At 36.7% G+C, this 21,007-nt stretch overlaps 1 protein-coding gene across 1 annotated transcript; it reads right to left on the bottom strand.

The window, feature by feature from the left end:
• Positions 1–398: 398 nt before the first annotated feature.
• LOC306867981 (sphingomyelin phosphodiesterase 3-like) lies at positions 399–20,395 on the bottom strand (the record flags this gene model as incomplete). Its single annotated transcript, XM_079413951.1, has 7 exons — positions 399–500; positions 1,758–1,920; positions 1,998–2,061; positions 4,895–4,984; positions 6,116–6,277; positions 10,957–11,032; positions 19,037–20,395. The coding sequence occupies 7 exons, from the start codon at positions 20,393–20,395 to the stop codon at positions 399–401; spliced, it is 2,016 nt and encodes a 671-aa protein (XP_079270077.1).
• Positions 20,396–21,007: the final 612 nt, after the last annotated feature.

The following is a 21,007-nucleotide window of genomic DNA, read 5'->3' as shown; positions in this document are numbered from 1 at the left end:
CAGAAAATGGCCTCCACCCCTTTAAGGGCCCCAGAGAAGCTTCAGAAGTGCAAAGGTGAGTAAATCTTTAATTTTGTTCTTCAGTTCAGATGTAAACACGGAGAGTCCAGGGGTGGATGGAGAACCAAGGTCCACAAAATCACACACCTTCACGCTGCTTTGAGCTGATTGGTGGTTTTCTCCTTTCCCTCACCCCCCTCTCTTGTCTGTGTTCTCCATCTATGTCATCCATCGTTTTTTATGACTTACCAACCCTCTCAATCACCCTGCCCTCATCTGTCGGGAAGCTTGACGAATACCTCCTCCTGCTGTTTTTCCTTTCACTCACTTCTCTCGCTCTCTCTCTGCCTCTCCCCTCTCTCTCCGTGGCATTGATTTTTTTAAATTATGGCCGGGTCCTAAGTCTCCTCTTCTCCAGTTGACACAACCAATCTTGCAGCCACTGAGAGGTGGTCAGTCAATCCACCAAGTTGAGTGATGAAGCTGAACTCCTCTATATCCTTTAAGGGGTGATAGATCAAGTTTAATAACTAATAAAAATATATATATATATATATATATATCATATAGAAATGTATACCTCTGTGAATATGTGAATTAAAACAGATGTGTCAGATACTATTTATCTCTTTGGATGCTATTCCAACACTACTCCATGATACTGTACAGTAGTTATGCACCAATGAAGCTAGTAACACTATTTCTTCACTATATATATATATATATATATATATATATATATATACACACACACACACACACACACCATATACTGAGCACAATAGGCAATATGCATTTGGTATATGAAAGTATGTTCACTAAGATGTGCGGTACACAAAGCATACTGTGTGAAATACTGTATCCCATAATGCAAAGTGCTCAACTTTACCTTCCATTTCCAGTGTGATAAACAAACCAGATGTAATACAGCTGCACCCTAATACATTTTCATAATTATTTATTATATTAAAATGTATAGTTTTAAATTACATTTGAACTTTTTCTTGACAAATTATTTGATCTCTATGGAAGCCCGTATCCGCCACTGAATAGAACATTTTAAAAAGTAATTTCGACTTTTTATCTCGCAATTCTGACTTTTTTTCTTTTGTAAGTTATAATGCCAGAATTGTGAGATTAAAAAACTCGCAATTACCTTTTTTATTTAATTTTTTTCAGTGACAGAAACAGCTTCCATAGATCTCACTGCCTACACTGTTATATATATAAAATAATAATAATAATAATAATAATTTCCAAGACAACTGGATTTATTGTGGAATATTATTTCACTTTTTAAAATTTTTTAATTGGTAGGCAGCAATAGTATTATTTTAGTATTATTTATATACTGTTTTAGCATTTATTACAATTCTACATTACAGCGGGTAAAATAAGTATTGAACAATAATCAGTATTGAAGTCTTGTTTTAAATCATAGCTGTTATTATTTTTTGTCACACTAGAAATTAAAAACCAAACAAACCTGCACTGCATTGTGGGATATGATACCCAGTGCAGTATGTTCTGTTGCAAATTATATATACTTTATACTACAGATACAGCACAAGCAGTATGATAATATTTTATTCCAATCACAGGCATGAACGTGCTACTCAACAGGAGGCCATTTGTTTATTGACCTCCCGTGTGCAGTCCCATGTTTCTGTATTCACTGTGAATTTTAGTCATAGTGTTTAGTCATTATTTGCATAATGCTCTCGAAAAGGGAAGTTGGTTTATTAATCAGAACTCACCACTTTCCAGTCTGGCTGCAGGCCTTCCTCTTTATAAAGGATGTAATCGATTCTCCTGCCATTGCCTTTCAGGGGGATTTTGCGCCCCTTCTGGCTGGGACAATGGTTCTTGCTAGCAGGGAACACCAAGTACTCTTTTCTCCCCTCTTCATTCTCCATAACTCTGTTAGAGAAATACAATATTTGTGTTGCAAATTTGTAACCTATATATACATATATTTGCATTTGTGTTCAACTTACTTTTGTAGGCTCTCTGGTGAGCTGACTTCCTCATCATAAAGACCACTCGTGTCCAGCAGTGTACCTGCACATATATACATATGCAAACACACACATAAAGTTAATATGAACTGGAGATATAGATTTTTAACATATGCATACCCTGAAAGTACGACCACTTAAAAAGGGGAAGTCGTGGCCTAATGGTTAGAGAGTCAGACTCATAACCCAAAAGGTTGTGGTTTCGAGTCTCAGGACCGGCAGGGATTGTTGTGTGGGGAGTGAATACCACAACTGAGGTGCCCTTGAGCAAGGCACTGAACCCCCAACTGCTCCCCGGGCGCCGCAGCATAAATGGCTGCCCACTGCTCCGGGTGTGTGTTCACTGCTGTGTATGTGCACTTTGGATGGGATAAATGCAGAGCATTAATTCTGAGTATGGGTCACCTTAAATCATTCAAGTAGCAGATATTTGACATCTCTGTGCAATCAAGGTCTCTTGAGAGCTACTAGAGGGACAAAACCCACTGGGACTGCTGAGAGTAACACCAACGTTAAAATAAGCTCAAGGGAAATGTGTATGAGTCATGACTGTGCTTCTGATATACACATGTATCTAATGTGCCATCTGCACCTAACCTTTCCTTGCCAGACTGATAGTTCCAGTACTTTCCATTAAGGTGCTATTTGTGACTACGCCTCTTTATTTAAGGATTTGGGCTTCTAAAAACTTTTTTCAATGTTTTGAAAATGAATCATGGGGTACCAGATTCATGAAGCCTACTGAAATGAGAAAGACCCATCATTTATAACAAAATCACAAAATTTTAAACAAGTATGAATAACTTCCTACCTATAAAATATCTGAATAATACATCTTTGTGAAGTTTGTTACACAATATCTATAGTCGTATTCAGGCAGAACTAATTTTTCATGAAGTCAGATGAATCCTTGTTTTGCAGATGTACTTTCATTGTAAACAAACAACACATCCAGGTTTTTTCAAATAGTGAAGTGATAGTATAGATCAATTAAAATAGATTTTGAAAAACAAAATGAAAAAAAAAAATCATTTATTTGATAATTTATGCATTATATATATGTAAAGTGACAGTATAATATAAAGTAAATTACATTTATTTAATCATATAATTAATATATTAACAAAATACATACAAAAGAACATCATGGTATAGTTGAAATCTGAAATATGGGATGAAAGAATTGTGGAACCAAAAAACAAAAAAACATTTGGGTCATGGACTAAATATGGCTGAGTAAAGGCCCGTTCACACCAAGCACGATAATGATAAAGATAACGATAAAGATATAGTTCTAAAAATCGTTCTCAGTATTAACGAACAGCAGCGTCCACACCACAACTATAACGATAAAGGCACAAAGAAACGATATCCTTGGAATCACTTCCAGAACAATTTTTTCCAGCTGATAACCGATAAAAACACTGACAGCCAATCAGAATCCATCCTGCTATAATGTGCTCGAGAATTTAAACGGGCAGACGCATGTGCGCTTAGAACAAACAGACGATATCGTTCGCTGGTGTGGACGCTAATATCGTTATCTTTATAGTTATCTTTATTGTTATCGTGCTTGGTGTGAACAGGCCTTAACCATGTTCTAGAGGTTAGTAACAAAATTGTTATCTTTCCATCTATTCAGAGTGTCAATCTTCATACCCTCACAGGCCTTGAACCTCAGAGGAGAGAAAAAAAAAAACAGGGTGTGCTATAAAAGAGAAGTGGAACATGCCCACAATTGGTGGCCACTAAAATCAAAAGTGTGATTAAAGGCCTGCACTCCGTTAGATCTATTTCAGAAGTGGTGTTGGGCAAGAACTTCTCTCCCGTGGTCTCCTGCCAGCTCATCTAGTGCACCATCTGTGTGTGGCCATGGAGAGCACAGCCGTGTGACATCTAATTTAGCTCTGACACGGAAGCAACTTTAATATTTCACAGAAATCAAGACACGTCAGAAAAAAACCTGTTACCATGTTACGAGAGATCTTTTTTTGTGTGTAACAGGTTAAAAAAGGGCATAATGAAATCTTTTATTAAATATAAAAAAAATACAATATGCGTGGCAAATACAATATTGTATTAATACAATAATACAACTATTTAATAACAAATGTATATAATTGTATTAATATATACACTTACATTCAAATCTCAATGTTGATATACAGCGGTGTGAAAAAGTGTTGGCCCCCTTCCTGATTTTTTATTTTTTTGCATGTTTGTCACACTTGAATGTTTCAGATCATCAAATTTAAATATTAATCAAAGATAACACAAGTAAACACAACTTGCAGTTTTTAAATGAAGGGGTTTTCTGATGAAGGGAAAACAAAAGCCCCCCCCCCAGTCGGTTTATCACACCTGAGTTCAGTTTCTCTAGCCACACCCAGGCCTGATTACTGCCACACCTGTTCGCAATCAAGAAATCACTTAAATAGGGCCTGCCTGACAAAGTGAAGTAGACCAAAAGATCCTCAAAAGCTACACATCATGTTGAGATCCAAAGAAATTCAGGAACAAATGAGAAAGAAAGTAATTGAGATCTATCACTCTGGAAAAGGTTATGAAGCCATTTCTAAAGCTTCGGGACTCCAGCGAACCACAGTGAGAGCCATTATCCACAAATGGCGAAAACATGGAACAGTGGTGAACCTTCCCAGGAGTGGCCGGCCGACCAAAATTACCCCAAGAGCGCAGCGACGACTCATCCAAAAGGTCACAAAAGACCCCACAACAACATCTAAAGAACTGCAGGCCTCACTTGCTTCAGTTACGGTCCGTGTTCATGACTCCACCATAAGAAAGAGACTGGGCAAAAATGGCCTGCATGGCAAGCTCTCATGGCACAGCCTGTAAAAGTTCTTTCTTTAACTCACCCAAAGCCCACGGTTTGTCTTCTCCAGGACCGAGACGACAAGGGTCTTTATAATGAGTGAAGAGGGCATGCTGCTGTTCCAGCTTATCCTCTGAATGACAGAAACAGAAACCGTGTGGGAAAGAAAGAGTCTTTCAGAAAGGGTTATATTGCCTCCTTCTGGTCATACACAACAAGCTGAATATTATTATTATTATTATTTTTATTAAATTATTATTGTAAAATGCATATTTCTGGCTCTAAAATATAAATACATAAAAAAAAAAAGAAATGGTGAAAGATTAGAATCTTGTTGTTATTAATTATAATTCAAATTTAAAAAATGAAAACTGAGAAAAATTGGAGAGAAGAATTGTTTATTGTAATATTAATAATCAATAATAAACAATTTGCCAAGTTTTTTATTACAAATATAATGAATAAAAAATACTGTATAACATTTAATATTGTAAAAGATAATACAGCAAAATAAAATGGCTATATACTCAATATATTCAATATAGAAATTACTTAATATAAATATAAATAGACATAGAAAAATAATACACACACACATTTAATAATATAATGAATATTGTATAATCTGACTATTAATAATAATAATAAATATTTTGCCAATATATTCTATAATATAATAAAGAAAATATATTAAAAAACATTTAATAATATAATCAATATTTTGTTATTAATAATAATAATAAATATTGTCACGTTTAAATAAAATGTTGTATAATATATAATACTGTAAAAATACAGTAAAATGAAATGGCAATATATATATACACAATATATTCAATATAATTTTTAAAATAAAATATAGTATAATATAAATAAAATATAGGAAATATATAAAAAAAAAAATATGGATAATAATAATAATAATAATAATAATAAATCTTCTGCCAAGTTTTTCTCACATTAAGTAATTTTAATTGTATAATAACAATAGCAATAACAACTATAATAATAATAATGTTTTCACGCATAAGTGTCTTTTCTTATATTGATTTTGCTGCAATTTTTCTAATAAATAGCCATGTTTTAAGACAAGAGTTTTTTTGGGGGGGAGGGGGGTATCATGGAATGGGTTAAAACATGCTAAAATACGTTAAACCCAGCTGTTGCATATACTTATTTTTAGTAGCTAAAGGTATAATCAATTTAGCTGTTTATTGCTTTAGTATAAAATTCCCAGCTGTTTGTAAGGAGAAGATGCTGGTACCTGAGGAGCAGTTGTCAAAGTTGAGGTCTCCGAGGATGACATCGAAGGCCACCTGATCTTCCAGAACCTTCTCCTCATCCGTGGGACCCGAGGTTGCCCTCTTGAACTCTGCTCCCCACTCCAGCAGTAAATCCAACTGCTCGCAGCGCACCGATGAATCACCTGAGAGAGGAAGACAGATTTACACAAACAATACCTAAGAACTGAAATGTAATAAAACCCTGGATTTCATTTTATGGTGGGTTTTATTCAATAAAGTTCACACGGAGCGCATCGTGCAAAACAACTCATTTGATTTCAGTGTAATATAATGAAATAGCGTCACACTGAGGCGCCTCCAGTTTATCACATTTTCACGACTCGTTCTGAGGCGGTTATGGCAGATGTAACGATTTAATGAGGCCAGTGTGGGAAAACGGAGACAGGAAGAGTGCGAAGGAGCAGTGAAGCAAAGGAAACGAGGAGATCATCTGTAACATCTCCCCTCTGCTTTGGTGGAGCTGGCAGTGGCAGGTGTAGAAGAGAAAAAGAACAGCTATTTAATTGCTTCTCTTGTACAGTTGCTGGAGTTAGAATTATGTGTGTTGCTGGTGGTAAAAATTAACCTTTAAAAACTCTCTTAAAGGTGTAGTGTGTAATTAATGCACAGTTTCTGTTTACTTGATTACTTGTTTCTGATTGGCCAATCTACAGTCACTTATTTTTTTTTATATCGTAAAAGTTGGTTCCCTTGCATTATTCCATGGTTTGTCTGAATACTGGATTCCGACTGGCTGGCAGGTATGCAGTAAAACCGTTTAATGTACAGGTAGATTAATCACCATTCCATATTAATGCGCTGCTTTAATTGATGCACACTAACCAACACGCCTTACTCACACACACACACACACAGAGAGAAAGAAAGAGAGAGAGAGAGAGAGAGAGAGTGAGTTCGAAGATCACAGATTGCGCTGCACACACACATAAACTTGTTGTCAACACTTCCCCCGTGATTTTTATTAATAAAATAGACTAGATACTAGATCACTAAATTATATTCCCCAGCAACGAGGTGGTAAAATCACTGTTTTGCGCTGCAAAGAGCAATACTAGTTTTAACTTGTCTTTAACTTGGCAAATGACCATGGAATAAGCGGGATAATCAACGGCTAGCCGTACATTAAAGGATTTTAAATGCACTCCGCGTCGGGCAGTTCTTTGCCTCCAAGTCGTGCATTTAAAGTCCTTTAATGCACGGCTAGCCGTTGATTATCCTTTACATATGCACTACTGTTCAAAAGTTTGGGGTTGGTAAATTTTTTTTTTAAAGTTTTTGAAAGAAGCCTTGTGTGCTCACCAGGGCTGCATTATTTGATTAAAAATACAGTAAAAACAGTAGTATTGTGAAATATTATTATAATTTAAGGGAACTGTTTTCTATTTGAATATATTTTAAAATGTATTTATTCCTGTGATGTAAAGCTGAATTTTCAGCATCATTATTCCAGTCTTCAGTGTCACATGATCCGTCAGAAATCATTCTAATATGCTGATTTGCTGCTAAAGAAACACTTATTGTTATTATCAAAGTTGAAACAGTTGTGCTGATTAATATTGTTGTGAAGACAATTACCTTTTTTTTTAGAATTCTTTGAATAGAATTTTCAAAATGGTGTTTATTTAAAATAGAAACCTTGTAACACTGTACTGTAAATATCTTTATTGTAAGTTGTCATCAATTTAATGTATTCAATTTAATAATAATAAAAAAAAAACTTTACTGACCCTAGACTTTTAAATTGTAGTCTATAAGTGACAAACTTTGAACGTATAACAACATAAAATACCAACAACAATATTAAAGGGTTTCTGCAAATCTTAAAAAGTATTTTCTGTATTTGCCTTTCCAAAAATGAAGGCCTTGAAAGGGTCTTAAATCATAGTAGAAAGTTTTAAATTCATAAAGAAATTACATTAAATGTTTCTTGCACTAAAAAAAAATATCTTCCTTTAGTATTTTTTTTTTCCAATACAAATATCCAAACATCTTAAATCAATATGAATTTCCTTGAGATGCAAAATGAGGATATAAAGTCTTGTTTCTAAAAAACTGAACAAAAAGTGATCTTATGCTTAAAATAAGAACAAATATCTGTAAATGGGCTACAATAACAATAATATATATATATATATATATATATATATATATATATATATGGAAAATTCCCTGCTTTTCCAGGCCTGAATATCAAATTTTGAGACAAACAAACTACGTTAGCCATAAAAAATCCTTCTAGGTCTCATGTAGTCTCTTTGAAATCTCTACACTGCATAAGAAACTGCATTTTAATGTGTCCAAGACAAGTGAACAACTTCACATACATGTGCGTGTGTCAGGAGAATAACTTAAATCCGCCTCGGCGCACACACACACACACACGGAGTGTGACTGGCGAAAACAAGCGATTGAGAATATCCAGAGACGAAGCTGCCTCCTCTTTTAACTGAAGCACACTTGTCCCTGAAAGTCCCTGTCCAGCATAATCAGGTTTCTCTTGCCTTCTTCCCCATTTCTTGTCTCGTTCCCTCATGTTTCATTTATCCTCCTGAAATAGCCCCTGCTCTATAATTAGAATGGGTGGCAGACACACAGAGGCGTAGGTGGATCCCGGAATAGCAAGAGTGTCTTTGTAAAAAATGAGCACTAGAGACCGTGAGCTTTAAATAGGACTGACGCCAGGATCGCCGAGAGCCCGTCGCCATGGGAACCAGGACCCTGTGGGCGAGCGGGACACGTTGATTAAGCGGAGCGGAGAACAGTGGTCAACATGCAGTGATGTCACAGGCCCTGCATGTGAAGTGGTGATTCGGGTGTGTGTACATGACACAAGATACTGAGATAAAGCAAAGAAGAGTCTCCTTTTACAGGTTGCACACAAACGCTCACATCCGCACAACTGTTTCCCCGCTCTGTGTGGAAGTCTACTCAGATGTTCGGCAAACGAGCCGTAGGATCAGGACAAACCTGTCAGGATCACTCCACATCACCGCACCACTTAGACTACAGCAACACCACCGGGGGTTTATGAGTGTGTCTCAGGATAAAACCTAAAAAAGCCATTCAAGCTTGTGGTCCTGCCTAGAAAAATAGCTTCGTAACAGCACTGAATGTCTCATTTCACATATAAGAATTAAAAATATTTAAAAAATATAAATATTATTATTGAAATTATCATTGACTTCATTAACTTTTATATAGTATTTATTTTATATACATTTTTAATATATACATACTATATATATATATATATATATATATAAGACATTTTTTTAACTAAAAACTAATAAATAGCATAAAGAATAATAATTAATATTGTATTATTAATAAGAAAAATATTACATTATATTATATTATAAATAGGCATAATAATTAATATTACTAATACTATATATATATATATATATATATATATATATATAAAATATCATCAACAACAAAAGCATAATAATTAATATAATAAAATTATTAATATGCATAAAATTATATTATTATAATATTAATAAGCATAATAATAATTAATATTATTAATACTACTACTAATAATATTTTATTTTCTATAAAATAAATAATTTAATCTTGCATCAAATTCTTATTTCTATTTTAAATAAAAAATTGCAATGATAAATATTAACAAGTTTGCATTAAGTAGCTTTGGATAAAACTGCTAAATCCATAAATGTAATAAATAATTACATTTGATTCATAATTATATAATTATATTAATTTGAGAATGAAGTCGAGACTCCTTAAAAATAAATAAATGCTCAATATGACTACTGTATTCCTGCCTTATACAGTCAAAAGAGTCTTGTTTTTCAGTAAAAATCTCCATAAAACAACAAAAGACTATGAAACACCAAACTACATTTTCTGAGATATTAACAGAGTCTCTTTTAACAGTCTGTGTTGCGTAACATAGAAGTTAGCATCCATTTATTTTAATTGTAGGAGAAAACTACTTCCTGCACCATTTTCGTCTTCCGTGTTTAAAATCTACATCATGTCAATGTCACAAATTGTGACTTGCAAATCACTGTAGTACTTTGATGATGTGTCATTGTCTCATAATTATTCGTCCTTATCTTATGAGAAGACGCTTTGCTTAAGTATTCACAACAGCACATGTTGATTTCCTATGACAGATGCCTCAGAGATCACGTACAATCAGAGACAATCAGAAGTCAAAGACTAACAGAGAGTGTTTGTTTTATTTTGTAAGAGACTCTTCTATAGACTTTGAGTCTCCAACACAAACATGATTCATCCACACCGTGAATGTAACCGGTCTTTACAGCTCCTTGATGTAACCGATCAAACAGCTTATATAAACACAGCAAAATAAACCTCAGAAGTTATTAAAAATGCAACAGTGCGGTCTTATACATTTTCCATGCGGAGTGCAAATGCAAATGGATGTACATTTATTTGCCCATTAAATCAGAGCTCTCATAGGATGTGTGTATTTATGTAATGTACAGTGTGCTTAGAAAACCATGTATAACATATAACAGTGACTTGCAATGTGCATTTGAGGGACGCATAGATACTTTTAACTCAATGAGACCGAAATAAAAGTATCTGAATCTGAAAGCGCTGTTGTGTTGTCTGTCTTCCCAGTTTTGGTTACCATTGACTTCCAGTGTGCGGACAAAAACAATCATGCTAATTTGGAACAACATGAGTAAATGATTTTTCCGTTGAACTGGCCGTTTAAGTCTCTACGATATCCTAGTTTCAGATATGACTATATATGAGATATCAATCTGTCTGCTCTATTTGTGTGTGTATAGACACCCACCTTCAATAGCATGCAGATGAGTACAAGCGATATATCCAACAACCCGCTGATCCTGAGCAGAGCTTCCCACCTGCACCTGAGAGAATAGAGCAGGAAGACAAAAGAGATTGAAGAGTGAGAACTTTGCCACATCAAAAGCATTACAGAAATGCAAAATCAGTTATGAAGTGCCGTCAACACACTGTTGCACTGTTTCTCTGTCAGCTTCTTCTGTCATAACACTCTAGATTCCTTTCATCTGTCCGTGGCTTGTCTGGGGACTGTGTTAAAAGGTAATAGTCAGATCTTGTACACCTCTGAGCTCTTCAAAACACCTGCTCGTATCATCATTTTTTCCAGCCGCAAAAAAATTTTGCAGCCCATTTCTTTTTGTTTTTCTTTTCCGGCTCATGCATTATATCGGCTCATTAGTGAGCAGACGGACTGAGTATTTCAAAAAGACATATTGATTAGTAAGTGGAGAGCAAATTTAACACGCCTAAAATGTCGCAAAGTCAGCACAATTTTTGAGTGTTTTTTTTTTCCCTTTCACACACACATATACACACATTAGCTCTCTGCAAATACATATACATATATATATATATATATATATATTTACAGTGCTGTGAAAAGATTTTTTTGCCCCCTTCCTGTTGTTTTTTTTTTTTTTTGCAGATTTGTCACACTTAAAAGATTCAGATCATCAAACTAATTTTAATATTACACAAATATAATGCAAGTAAATACAAAATGCAGTTTTTAAATGAAGATTTCATTTATTAAGGGAAAGCTGTCCAAAACTGCCTGGCCCTACGTGAAGAATTAATTGCCCACTCCTGTTAAATTATGAAAGAACTGTGATTAACCACATTATTTTAGAAAGCTGAGTTAACTTTCACTAGCCACACCCAAAAATAGAACCTGTCTGACAAAGTGAAGCATGCTTAAACAGCAACACATAATGCTGCGATCTGAAGAAATTCAAGAACAGATGAGAAACAAAACAGTTGAACTATATCAGTTTAGAAAGGGTTATAAAGCCATTTCTAAGGCTTTGGGACTCCAGTGAACCACGGTCAGAGCCATTATCCACAAATGGAGAAAACTTGGAACAGTGGTGAACCTTCCCAGGGGTGGCCGGCCTACCAAAATTACTCCAAGAGCGCAATAACAACTCATCCAGGAGGTCATAAAAGAACCAAGAACAACATCTAAAGAACTGCAGGCCTCATTTGCCTCAATTAAGGTCAGTGTTCATGATTCAACAATAAGAAAGAAACTGGGCAAAAACTGACCAAAAATGACCAGTGTACTGACCAAAAATAACACAACGGCTCGTCTCACATTTGCCAAAAAATATGAAGTAAATAAGACTTTTGGGCAAATATTCTGTGGACTGATGAGACAAAAGTTAAATTTTTGGAAGGTGTGTGTCCTGTTACATCTGGCATAAAACCAACACAGCATTTCATAAAAAGAACATCATAGCAACAGTCAAACATGGTGGTGGTAGTGTGATGGTCTGAGGCTGCTTTGCTGCTTCAGGACCTCGTTGACTTGCCATAACTGATGGAACCATGAATTCTGCTCTCTATCAGAAAACCCCGAAGGAGAATGTCCAGCCATAAGTTTGTGACCTCAAGCTCAAGCACACTTAGTTTATGCAGCAGGACAATGATCCCAAACACACCAGCATGTCCACCTCTGAATGGCTCAAGAAAAACTAAATTAAGGTTTTGGAGTGGCCAAATCAAAGTCCAGAGTTAAATCTGATTGAGATGCTGTGGCATGACCTTAAACAGTCAATTCATGCTCGAAAACCCTCCAATGGGGCTGAATTAAAACAATTCTGCAAAGAATTGAAGTGGGCCAAAATTCATCCACTCATGTGAAATTCATCCACTTCATGTGAAAGACTCATTGCCAGTTATCGCAAATGGTTGATTGCAGTTGTTGTTGCAAAGGGTGGTACAACAAGTTATTAGATTTAGGGGGCAATTACTTTTTCATGTGGTGCCAGGCAGGTTTGGACAGCTTTTAAATGAAATCATTATTTCAAAACTGAATTTTGTATTTTACTCGGGTTATCTTTGTGTAATATTAAAATTAGTTTGATGAACGTACATATATATATACAGTGCCGTGAAAAGGTTTTTGCCCCCTTCCTGTTTATTAAATCAGATTGTACGTTCATCAAACAAATTTTAATATTACACAAAGATATATATATATATTTGCTAAAGATTACATCTAACAGTGTCATTTTTTTATTTTAATTCAATTATATATTTTATTTCTTTTTTATTTATATTAACTGTAGCATGCATTAAAAGGCAGCAAAAGTAAATTTAAATTTCAAGGAAAAACAGGGACAACTACCACGTAAGATAAGATAAAATAAAATAATAAACAATTAGAGAATGGTCTGACTGAAAAATGTGTGAGTGTGTGTATGTTTTTTTTTTTTTCTTTTTTTCATTCTGCAGGCTTTGTATATCATGCTTCTTCCAGCACTGGCATTTCATCCAGATGGCCCATTCAGTGTAAATCATTCAATGACTTACATTCACTCATTTCCCGCCAAGGAATCCTGTTCAAAGTGCTAAGTGCTACAATACAGCTGGACACCGTTTCTCAACCTCCTTCCAAATCCAGAAGTCCTCCACAAAGTGTAAATTCTACATTTCAGCAGCAGGCGATAACAAATGTCAATGTTTTTCAGAGCTGATTTGTAGATTTAATTACACTAATAAGACTCTCACCATGTGGTCTGTACCATGATCAAACAGGGCTAGCACTCTTTCATTTCATCGTTCGCATTTTCCTGACTTAGCTTCATTGCCTTTCTCTGTTCCATAGCTTTACGGCCTCTCTTTCTGTGTCCTTGTGTATGAATATTTCAAACGTTTATCCATGCTTGGCTAAGTGTGTGTGTGTGTGTTTGCATTGACAGACTAGAGGAAGCAGGAACTCAGATGGGTGGAAATGTTTTATGTGTCTATAGGGATATCAAAGGTTGAAATAAAACAAAATCTAATCAAAATAATAAAAAAAAAAAATCTACAATATCGGTAGCACCAAGTACCAACAATTAGATGACAGCAAACTATTTTCTAATGCCCATGTGTACATGCACGTATACATTTCATGGGCAAAATACATAAATATCTATACTTTAGGATTGCTGTTTATTATGTCATTAATAATAATCATACAACATTTTGTCAAAAAAGGAGAATTGGATGGATAAAAATGGACTGGAGTCATATGGATTACTTGTGGATTATTGTGATGTTTTTATCAGCTGTTTAGACTCCCATTCTGATGGCACCCATTCACGGCAAAGGATCCATTAGTGAGCAAGTGATGAAATGCAAAATCTTTTCAAACCTGTATATCGCAAAATGTGAAATTTCACTCAAATTCTATTGGTATTGGTGTTGACAGCTGAAATGTCATCTTAAGTGTGTGCAAGGGTATTGTCTGACCTTTGACCTTGGATGATGTTTTATCTGAACTAGAGTGCATGCAAGGTTTTGTGTTGTGATTATGTGTGCATACATGCAAATAATTGTTAATGAGCAGTGTGCTAATTGGAATGTGTCTGCCACTTGAGAGATCTCTTATAAGGTTAAAGATTATTTGCCCAAAGGAGAAACAGTCGGCTGGCTCAGTAAATCCATCACACACACACACACACACACACACACACACACACACACACAAGCTTGGCTGTCTAATAAACTTCCTCCGGTTCTTCTAATCCACTCCTACTGGCAGCTTGAATGCTGAGCTGATAACACACACAGCAAAGACAAGACTACAGCTGAAGACAGCTAGTACTTTACACTTACAAAGCTTTGCAAATAGAGCTGACCACAGCTGGAGTAGCGGGTCACGGTCTTTTACCGCTGAAAGACAGCACTGATTGCTATACAATCTCCAAGCTGTAGGGGGACATTTTGCAATCTTGCAGCATTTTAATTTCCCCCCCTGAAGACTATGCATAATAACAGTGAAATTTTCTTGTACTAAAAACAGTAATTTAGTTTTACACAACCAATCCTCCTCTCTGAGCATCATTCATGAAACACAAGCAGAGCAAATTCATGAGTATGTCTCTCATAAATCTATTTGTATATAATTGTCCCATTGAATGAATGCAGTAACTTACGTAATAATGGATTTATTCCCTATTTATGCAGATTCTTGTTTCATGAATGGCCTTCAGTCCTTTAGAATTAAACAAGCTATTTTTGCTATTGTACCTTTAACACTTCTACAGTATATATATAAAATCCACCTCTGTTATGATTTATTTTGCAGCGATTTCCATGAATGATCTGAGTGGACAAGATAGTTGTGCATTTTGAATGTTGACACGTGAACTATTCCTTTTTGAAAGAGCTTTGAAAGCCATGAAAGCAATGTCTGACCAGTGAGATCGGATTTTTTGCTTTTTGAAGGAGGGTGCTCACCAAGGCTGCATTTATTTGATCAAAAATACAGTAAAAACTGTAATATTGTAGAATATTATTAAAATTTTAAATATTTTTCTCTATTAGGAAACTATGGCAATTCATAACAAACTAAAAAAAACATAATCATTCCTATACATATAGCAGACATGGAATTTATGGACACACATCCAACAGTTTGCTAACAATCATGCAAACCCTAAACAAGCATCTACCCTTGACGTTGTGAGTGTGGAGAGCTCTTGAATAATAATAAGAAGGCTGAACATACATGCTGAAAGGCCTTAATTAAAGGGCCGCTCAGTCCTACGGGAAGCATTTTTAATCAATATTTCCACTCCACACACATCCCTCCCTCTCTACCCCTTTTATTTTACACCCCTTCTCCCAACACAAATGACTTGACGAAGCTTTCTCAGTTTATTTATCAGAAGCTGACCTTTTATTAACCGTAATGGCCCGGGGGTGAAAAGCAGTGTTGCAATATTACTAACCTTTTTGTCAGTAGTGTGAGTAGTTCTGCTGTTTTTGCATCTTTCACTGTTTTTGACTTTCCAAAATGGTAAAAATATATCTTTTTAATTTAATAGTTAAATTTAGTTTCACCGTTTTGTGCCTGATAAATACCTTCATGTTTGTAAAACAATGAAAAAATAATCTGATAATTATTTAAAATGACTCTATAGTTTACATGTGGTAATGCACTTTGTAGCATGTAGAGAAGCTAACAACCGTGTAACTGTAATATATAGGCATGGGCAATCTTCCCAAAATATCACATCACCATCTTATAAAGCAAAATCATGATCTATGATCTAAATCACGATCTTCCCAATTTTGAGATGTACGTACAATCAAGAATATCCAGATTGGAACAAGCCTATGACTTACATATTTGCACAGTTTAAAAAACACACGATTGCATTAAACAATCAGTTGTTAAACTTGAAATCACTGCATCACCGTATGATTTAAATATACATTGATTCTTATTAAAGTTTCTCTGTGTTTTGATGTTTGATTAACATTAATGATGCAGACAGCAGTAGGTTTATTAGGCTGCCGTCTCTTTAAGACAGAATACACACATCTGATTTCTTTCCCCATTATTTATGTTCATTTAAGACATAATTGACTGTCTTTATGTAAATACTCACCAAGACAGACATTTTTTGACATATTAGACCGTTTATGTGTGCACCCGAAACCTTAAGTATACTTTGCTTGTTCGTGATTAGCTCTGTCGTCTCTGTGATATGAGAAATAGGCCTAGTGCGAGAAAATGTAACCCTGTCTGTGAAATCCAAGTCTCAAAATCTAATTATGAGATAACAAGCATCAAAGTTTGATTTCAACCATTAATTTCACTATGATTTCAATGTTTGACATGGGCTTATTCAGTCAGTATTAAAGGTTAGAGTTTCACAGAATGTTCTGTACATTGTGTGAAACGTAAATAACAAAAAATGACTTTAGATGGGTTTTCACAGGCAGGGTCACAAATAGCAAGACAGACAAAGAGACACTGACCTTCCACATCCCTGTTTCATCTCTGTGTTAATTAAACTTTTTTTTTTCTCCAAAGAACTGAAGTGTGAGCTTTCAAACTAATTATTTTAGGTTTTGCTCCAGTTGTCAGGCTCTTGCGGGATTCTCGCAGCAGTTCTTTTCAGGAATTATCTGTGCTGTTCAACTGTACAGTTTTATACTTACAGTTCAAACTAACTCTAGTCCTAGTCTATACTGTAGAAGCTTGGGTAGCCCGGTCCACTGTGAAATCTCATTGGTTCAAAATTTTGTTCCAAATAGCTGTGTATTAAACAGACAATATTGTCTAATTGGCTGTGATTGTGCTACACCATTCAGCAGTTTCAAGTTCAAGTGGTCAGGCAAATATAGCGTGTCGCTGCAAACTCATGCCTGACCACACTGTTATTTCTGTCCTCATTAAATTTGAAATTATATACGTAATTACCTTAGCCTTGTTATGAAACCTTCAGGACTGGATGACAGATGCATTCTGTGGTTCAACATAAGCAAATAAGAGGCCAGGACCTTGGAGGAGTATCTAAAGAGCATCAATAACTTCTGGAAGTAGTTGGTTAAACTTACACCCCCGTAAAAGATTGAACGTCAATTCAAGTAAGAATCTATTTAGTAAGTACATGTACAGGGAAAAAGCATTGACCTTCTGTTTCTCTGTGTACAGTACTCAATATTTAACAGGCTGCTCTCTCTCTCTAGCACACACACATTGAGAGTTAGTATTTAGCAGCTTTGTCTGACACACAATGGTGGCTGGTCTCTTGCCCTTTTGGAGGGAAAAAGAGATCAGGACTGGAATACAGCCAGAATCGGATACAGTGCTGAGAGAGTAATGATATCTCAACCCTAAAAGCCTGTGCTCATCATCACTCTAAATGAGGGCTACACAAACAAAAACACAAGCTAATATCATGCACAAATATAGCCACTAGTTAATACATGTTAAGCATGCAACATCACAACATGCTAATATTAGCAAATAGTAACATTAGTGCAATTAACATGTCAAGTCATTACACGCAAAAAATCCAGAGCACAAAATTGTTCAAACAACAGTACAAAGCACAACAGCTTTCTCTTTTAGTCATACGCTGTCCATATGCTAGCATAAACAAAATAACTTTTTGTAACTGAAATTTAATTCAACTGGTCAGTTCACTGTAGCATTCATGAAGAATTCAGAACAATACCCAACAAACTCAACGTTTGGTATTTTCTATACTTTAAAATTAAGTTCAAGCCTAATGTTAAAATGAAACCTATGTCACATATGCTAAATATGTTCTGTACCTGACCTAAGTACTGTATGTACCAGAGTACATAAAAATCTATGGGAACACTTTCATCTTTGTAATTAAATACCACCTTAGTTCATAGTCCTAACTGCTAGCGCATACATTCACTGCTTCTTATATAAACCTTATGTAGAACTCTAGCAACAGCAGCTGCAGGACTAATGAGCCTGTCTTTACAATATCCAGACTGAAATGAGCATACAATATTGTATCAGAGTGAAACTACGTCTTGAATTGTAATATCTACTCAGCATAAGTGCACAGCCCCATTAAGACCATATATAATGCAACAGGCTATATGTCCAGTCATGCTTCAACAAAGAGCGGAAGCCTGTGTTTCTGAAGGCATGACAGATTAGTGTTTCAAAAAGGCCCTCTAGGCTACAAAGGGCTAGTCGTAAATTATTCAGGCTGTTTGTGTACACTCGAACCACAAGTCTAACTTTAACTCCAGACACGTGCCATGGAAAGTTCAAGAACTGGAACATGCCCTAATGTGTCATTTTGATATCAGTGACATGCATCATATGTTGTACAACAGGTTTAAACATTGATAATCAGAATGAATTGACTGAATATAAAAAAATTACTCTTAAATATCCCTTTACATTGGAGATCTGAGAATTCAGTTAATCAAGTAGAGAGCTGCATTGGTTCACATACAAGGGTGTAGCATAAACCAGCAGAGGGTAAACAGAAGGAATCCAATATCCTGGATATAACAAATGCAGGAAAACTGGCTTAAAAGCATGCCATACGAAAGGAGTATAACAAGCTCACCTTGGCAAAAAGAACTCCTTTAGCAGCCAGAGCATCCTCGCTGCGCCCATTAGGGAAGCACTCATAATGGGCATCCAGAATAGGGTAGCGACTGGCCAACAGAAGCCCGCTGTTCAAGAACTTGAACCGGGAGCAACAGCCTTTCCAACCATAGCGCCCCACATCGCTCAGCACAAAGGGAAAATAGCGGTGCAGCTGCCTCCTGAGCCTGTCTGCAGCTCGTCTTTCGAAGACTTCCTGCAGACAAAGGAAGTCCAGGTTGGCTGGGAAGAAGGCAGAGATCTCATGGTCAAAGCCATCGTCTCCATGACGGCGTTTGCGCCCAATCGGCCTTTTAAAGACTGAGGTGCGGTGTTGTGAAAGAGTGTTGTTGGGGGAGATGCCTCCATCGGCTGCGTGGAAGCGGACCAGGGATTCCCGTGAGGCTGTACGGCTTTCTAGGCTACCCATATCAGGAGAGGTGATGCTGATTTGCACTCCAGCTGGATGGAGAGGACAGTCTTCTGAGTTCTGGATGATGTTGCTATGTACTGGACACTCACCAGAGGAGTGTGTGTCTGCAAACTGGTGAACGGCACAATCAGGAGCATGCTCTTCTCCATTGGGGTGGAGGGGACACTCCGAGGAATTTTGGGCTCCAGTGCTCTGGACGGGAAAATCTGAGCTTGTACCTCCTGAGGGGTGAACGGGACACTCAGTTAAGGCCTCAGTTTCAGGTTCAGTGGTGACTACAGGCTCAGGACGATGGTCCAAAGATGAAGTGCGGCGGAAGCCCTGGGTGGCCAAACTGCAGAAGGATGCCGCACTGATTGAAGTATTCGTGGGCGAGTCGATGTATATCTTGATCTGGGGTCTGCTGGCACCGTTACGGATTCGCTTGCCCACTTCACGAGCTCGGCGTTGAGTGTCCGCAAGGTTGTTGAAGCGTGCAAGTGAGTCCGGCAGCAGGCAAACATTGGCACTGCCGAAGCAAAAGCTGCGACCTTGCGGACGCCACTCAGCAAGTGCCGCCCCGGTTCCACCCGATGTTCCCTGCTCGGCATCATGCTTGTCCGGTTTCTGGTGAGAGTAGATGTAGGGGTTCCTGATGGACTGCAGTGGGGCCCATAAGAGGAAGCCAATAAAAGCAAAGGGTAAGGATGCCAGTAACAACACCAGGTAAAGTGGCGTAGAGATCAAGACCGCAAGTGCCAAAAAAGAGCAGGGATCTTGGGAGCGTCTACGCTTCTCTAGTGATGTTGCTACACAGGAGGCCAACAACCGGTCCAATAGCCAGTAGCAAGGGAAAACAAAGGCCCAAGACAGACGGCTCAGAAAGCTGTGGAAGGCACTAGGGTAGGGAGAGGTGTGCAAGACCATTTCTGGCTAACCTTGTAGACCAACTCCCAGCCAAAAGAAAAAAGAAAAAAAAAACAGTACAAAAAAAGAACTACAAAGTTAACCCTCCCCCCTGTGGCAGAAAGAGGTATACTACATGGTTCTTGGGTCCTTCGCTATGTCCGGCTTTGAATTTGGGATATACAGGATTCTGTGCCCAGCCTCTTCCCTCCTTGTTGGGGGTCTGCAGTGCTAGAATCTCCCGAAGAATCTGATCATTGTGATGACAAAAAAAACCCTTCTGGGATCCAGAATATTCCAGGCACGGAATGGGGAGGCCTCGTCAGCGCAGAGCCTGCAGACAAGCAAAGGGAGGGGGGAACAGAATACACAGGCAATCAGATGAAAGTGAAGGATAATGTGCAATCAACAAATTGGATCCCAGTAAAATTTTAAATGTTTTGAAAATCATGATGAATAATAAATAATAATAGCTTTTCACAGAACGCAGTGTCAGGTCACCAAATGTAGCCTGCTGTGTAAGAATTTAGTTTTTTGTTACTAAAGTGCTTCATTTGCATCAGTGTGTTTTTGAATTGGGTTTGGTACAATATGTCATTTAAAATAGCTTATTGTTTGTAAATAAAATAAAAA

Source organism: Barbus barbus (assembly GCF_936440315.1).
Source record: "Barbus barbus genome assembly, chromosome: 50".
In the NCBI taxonomy this organism is placed as follows: Eukaryota; Metazoa; Chordata; class Actinopteri; order Cypriniformes; family Cyprinidae; genus Barbus; species Barbus barbus.
The sequence above is the reverse complement of the archived record's forward strand: the minus strand, read 5'-3'. Positions and strand labels throughout refer to the sequence as shown.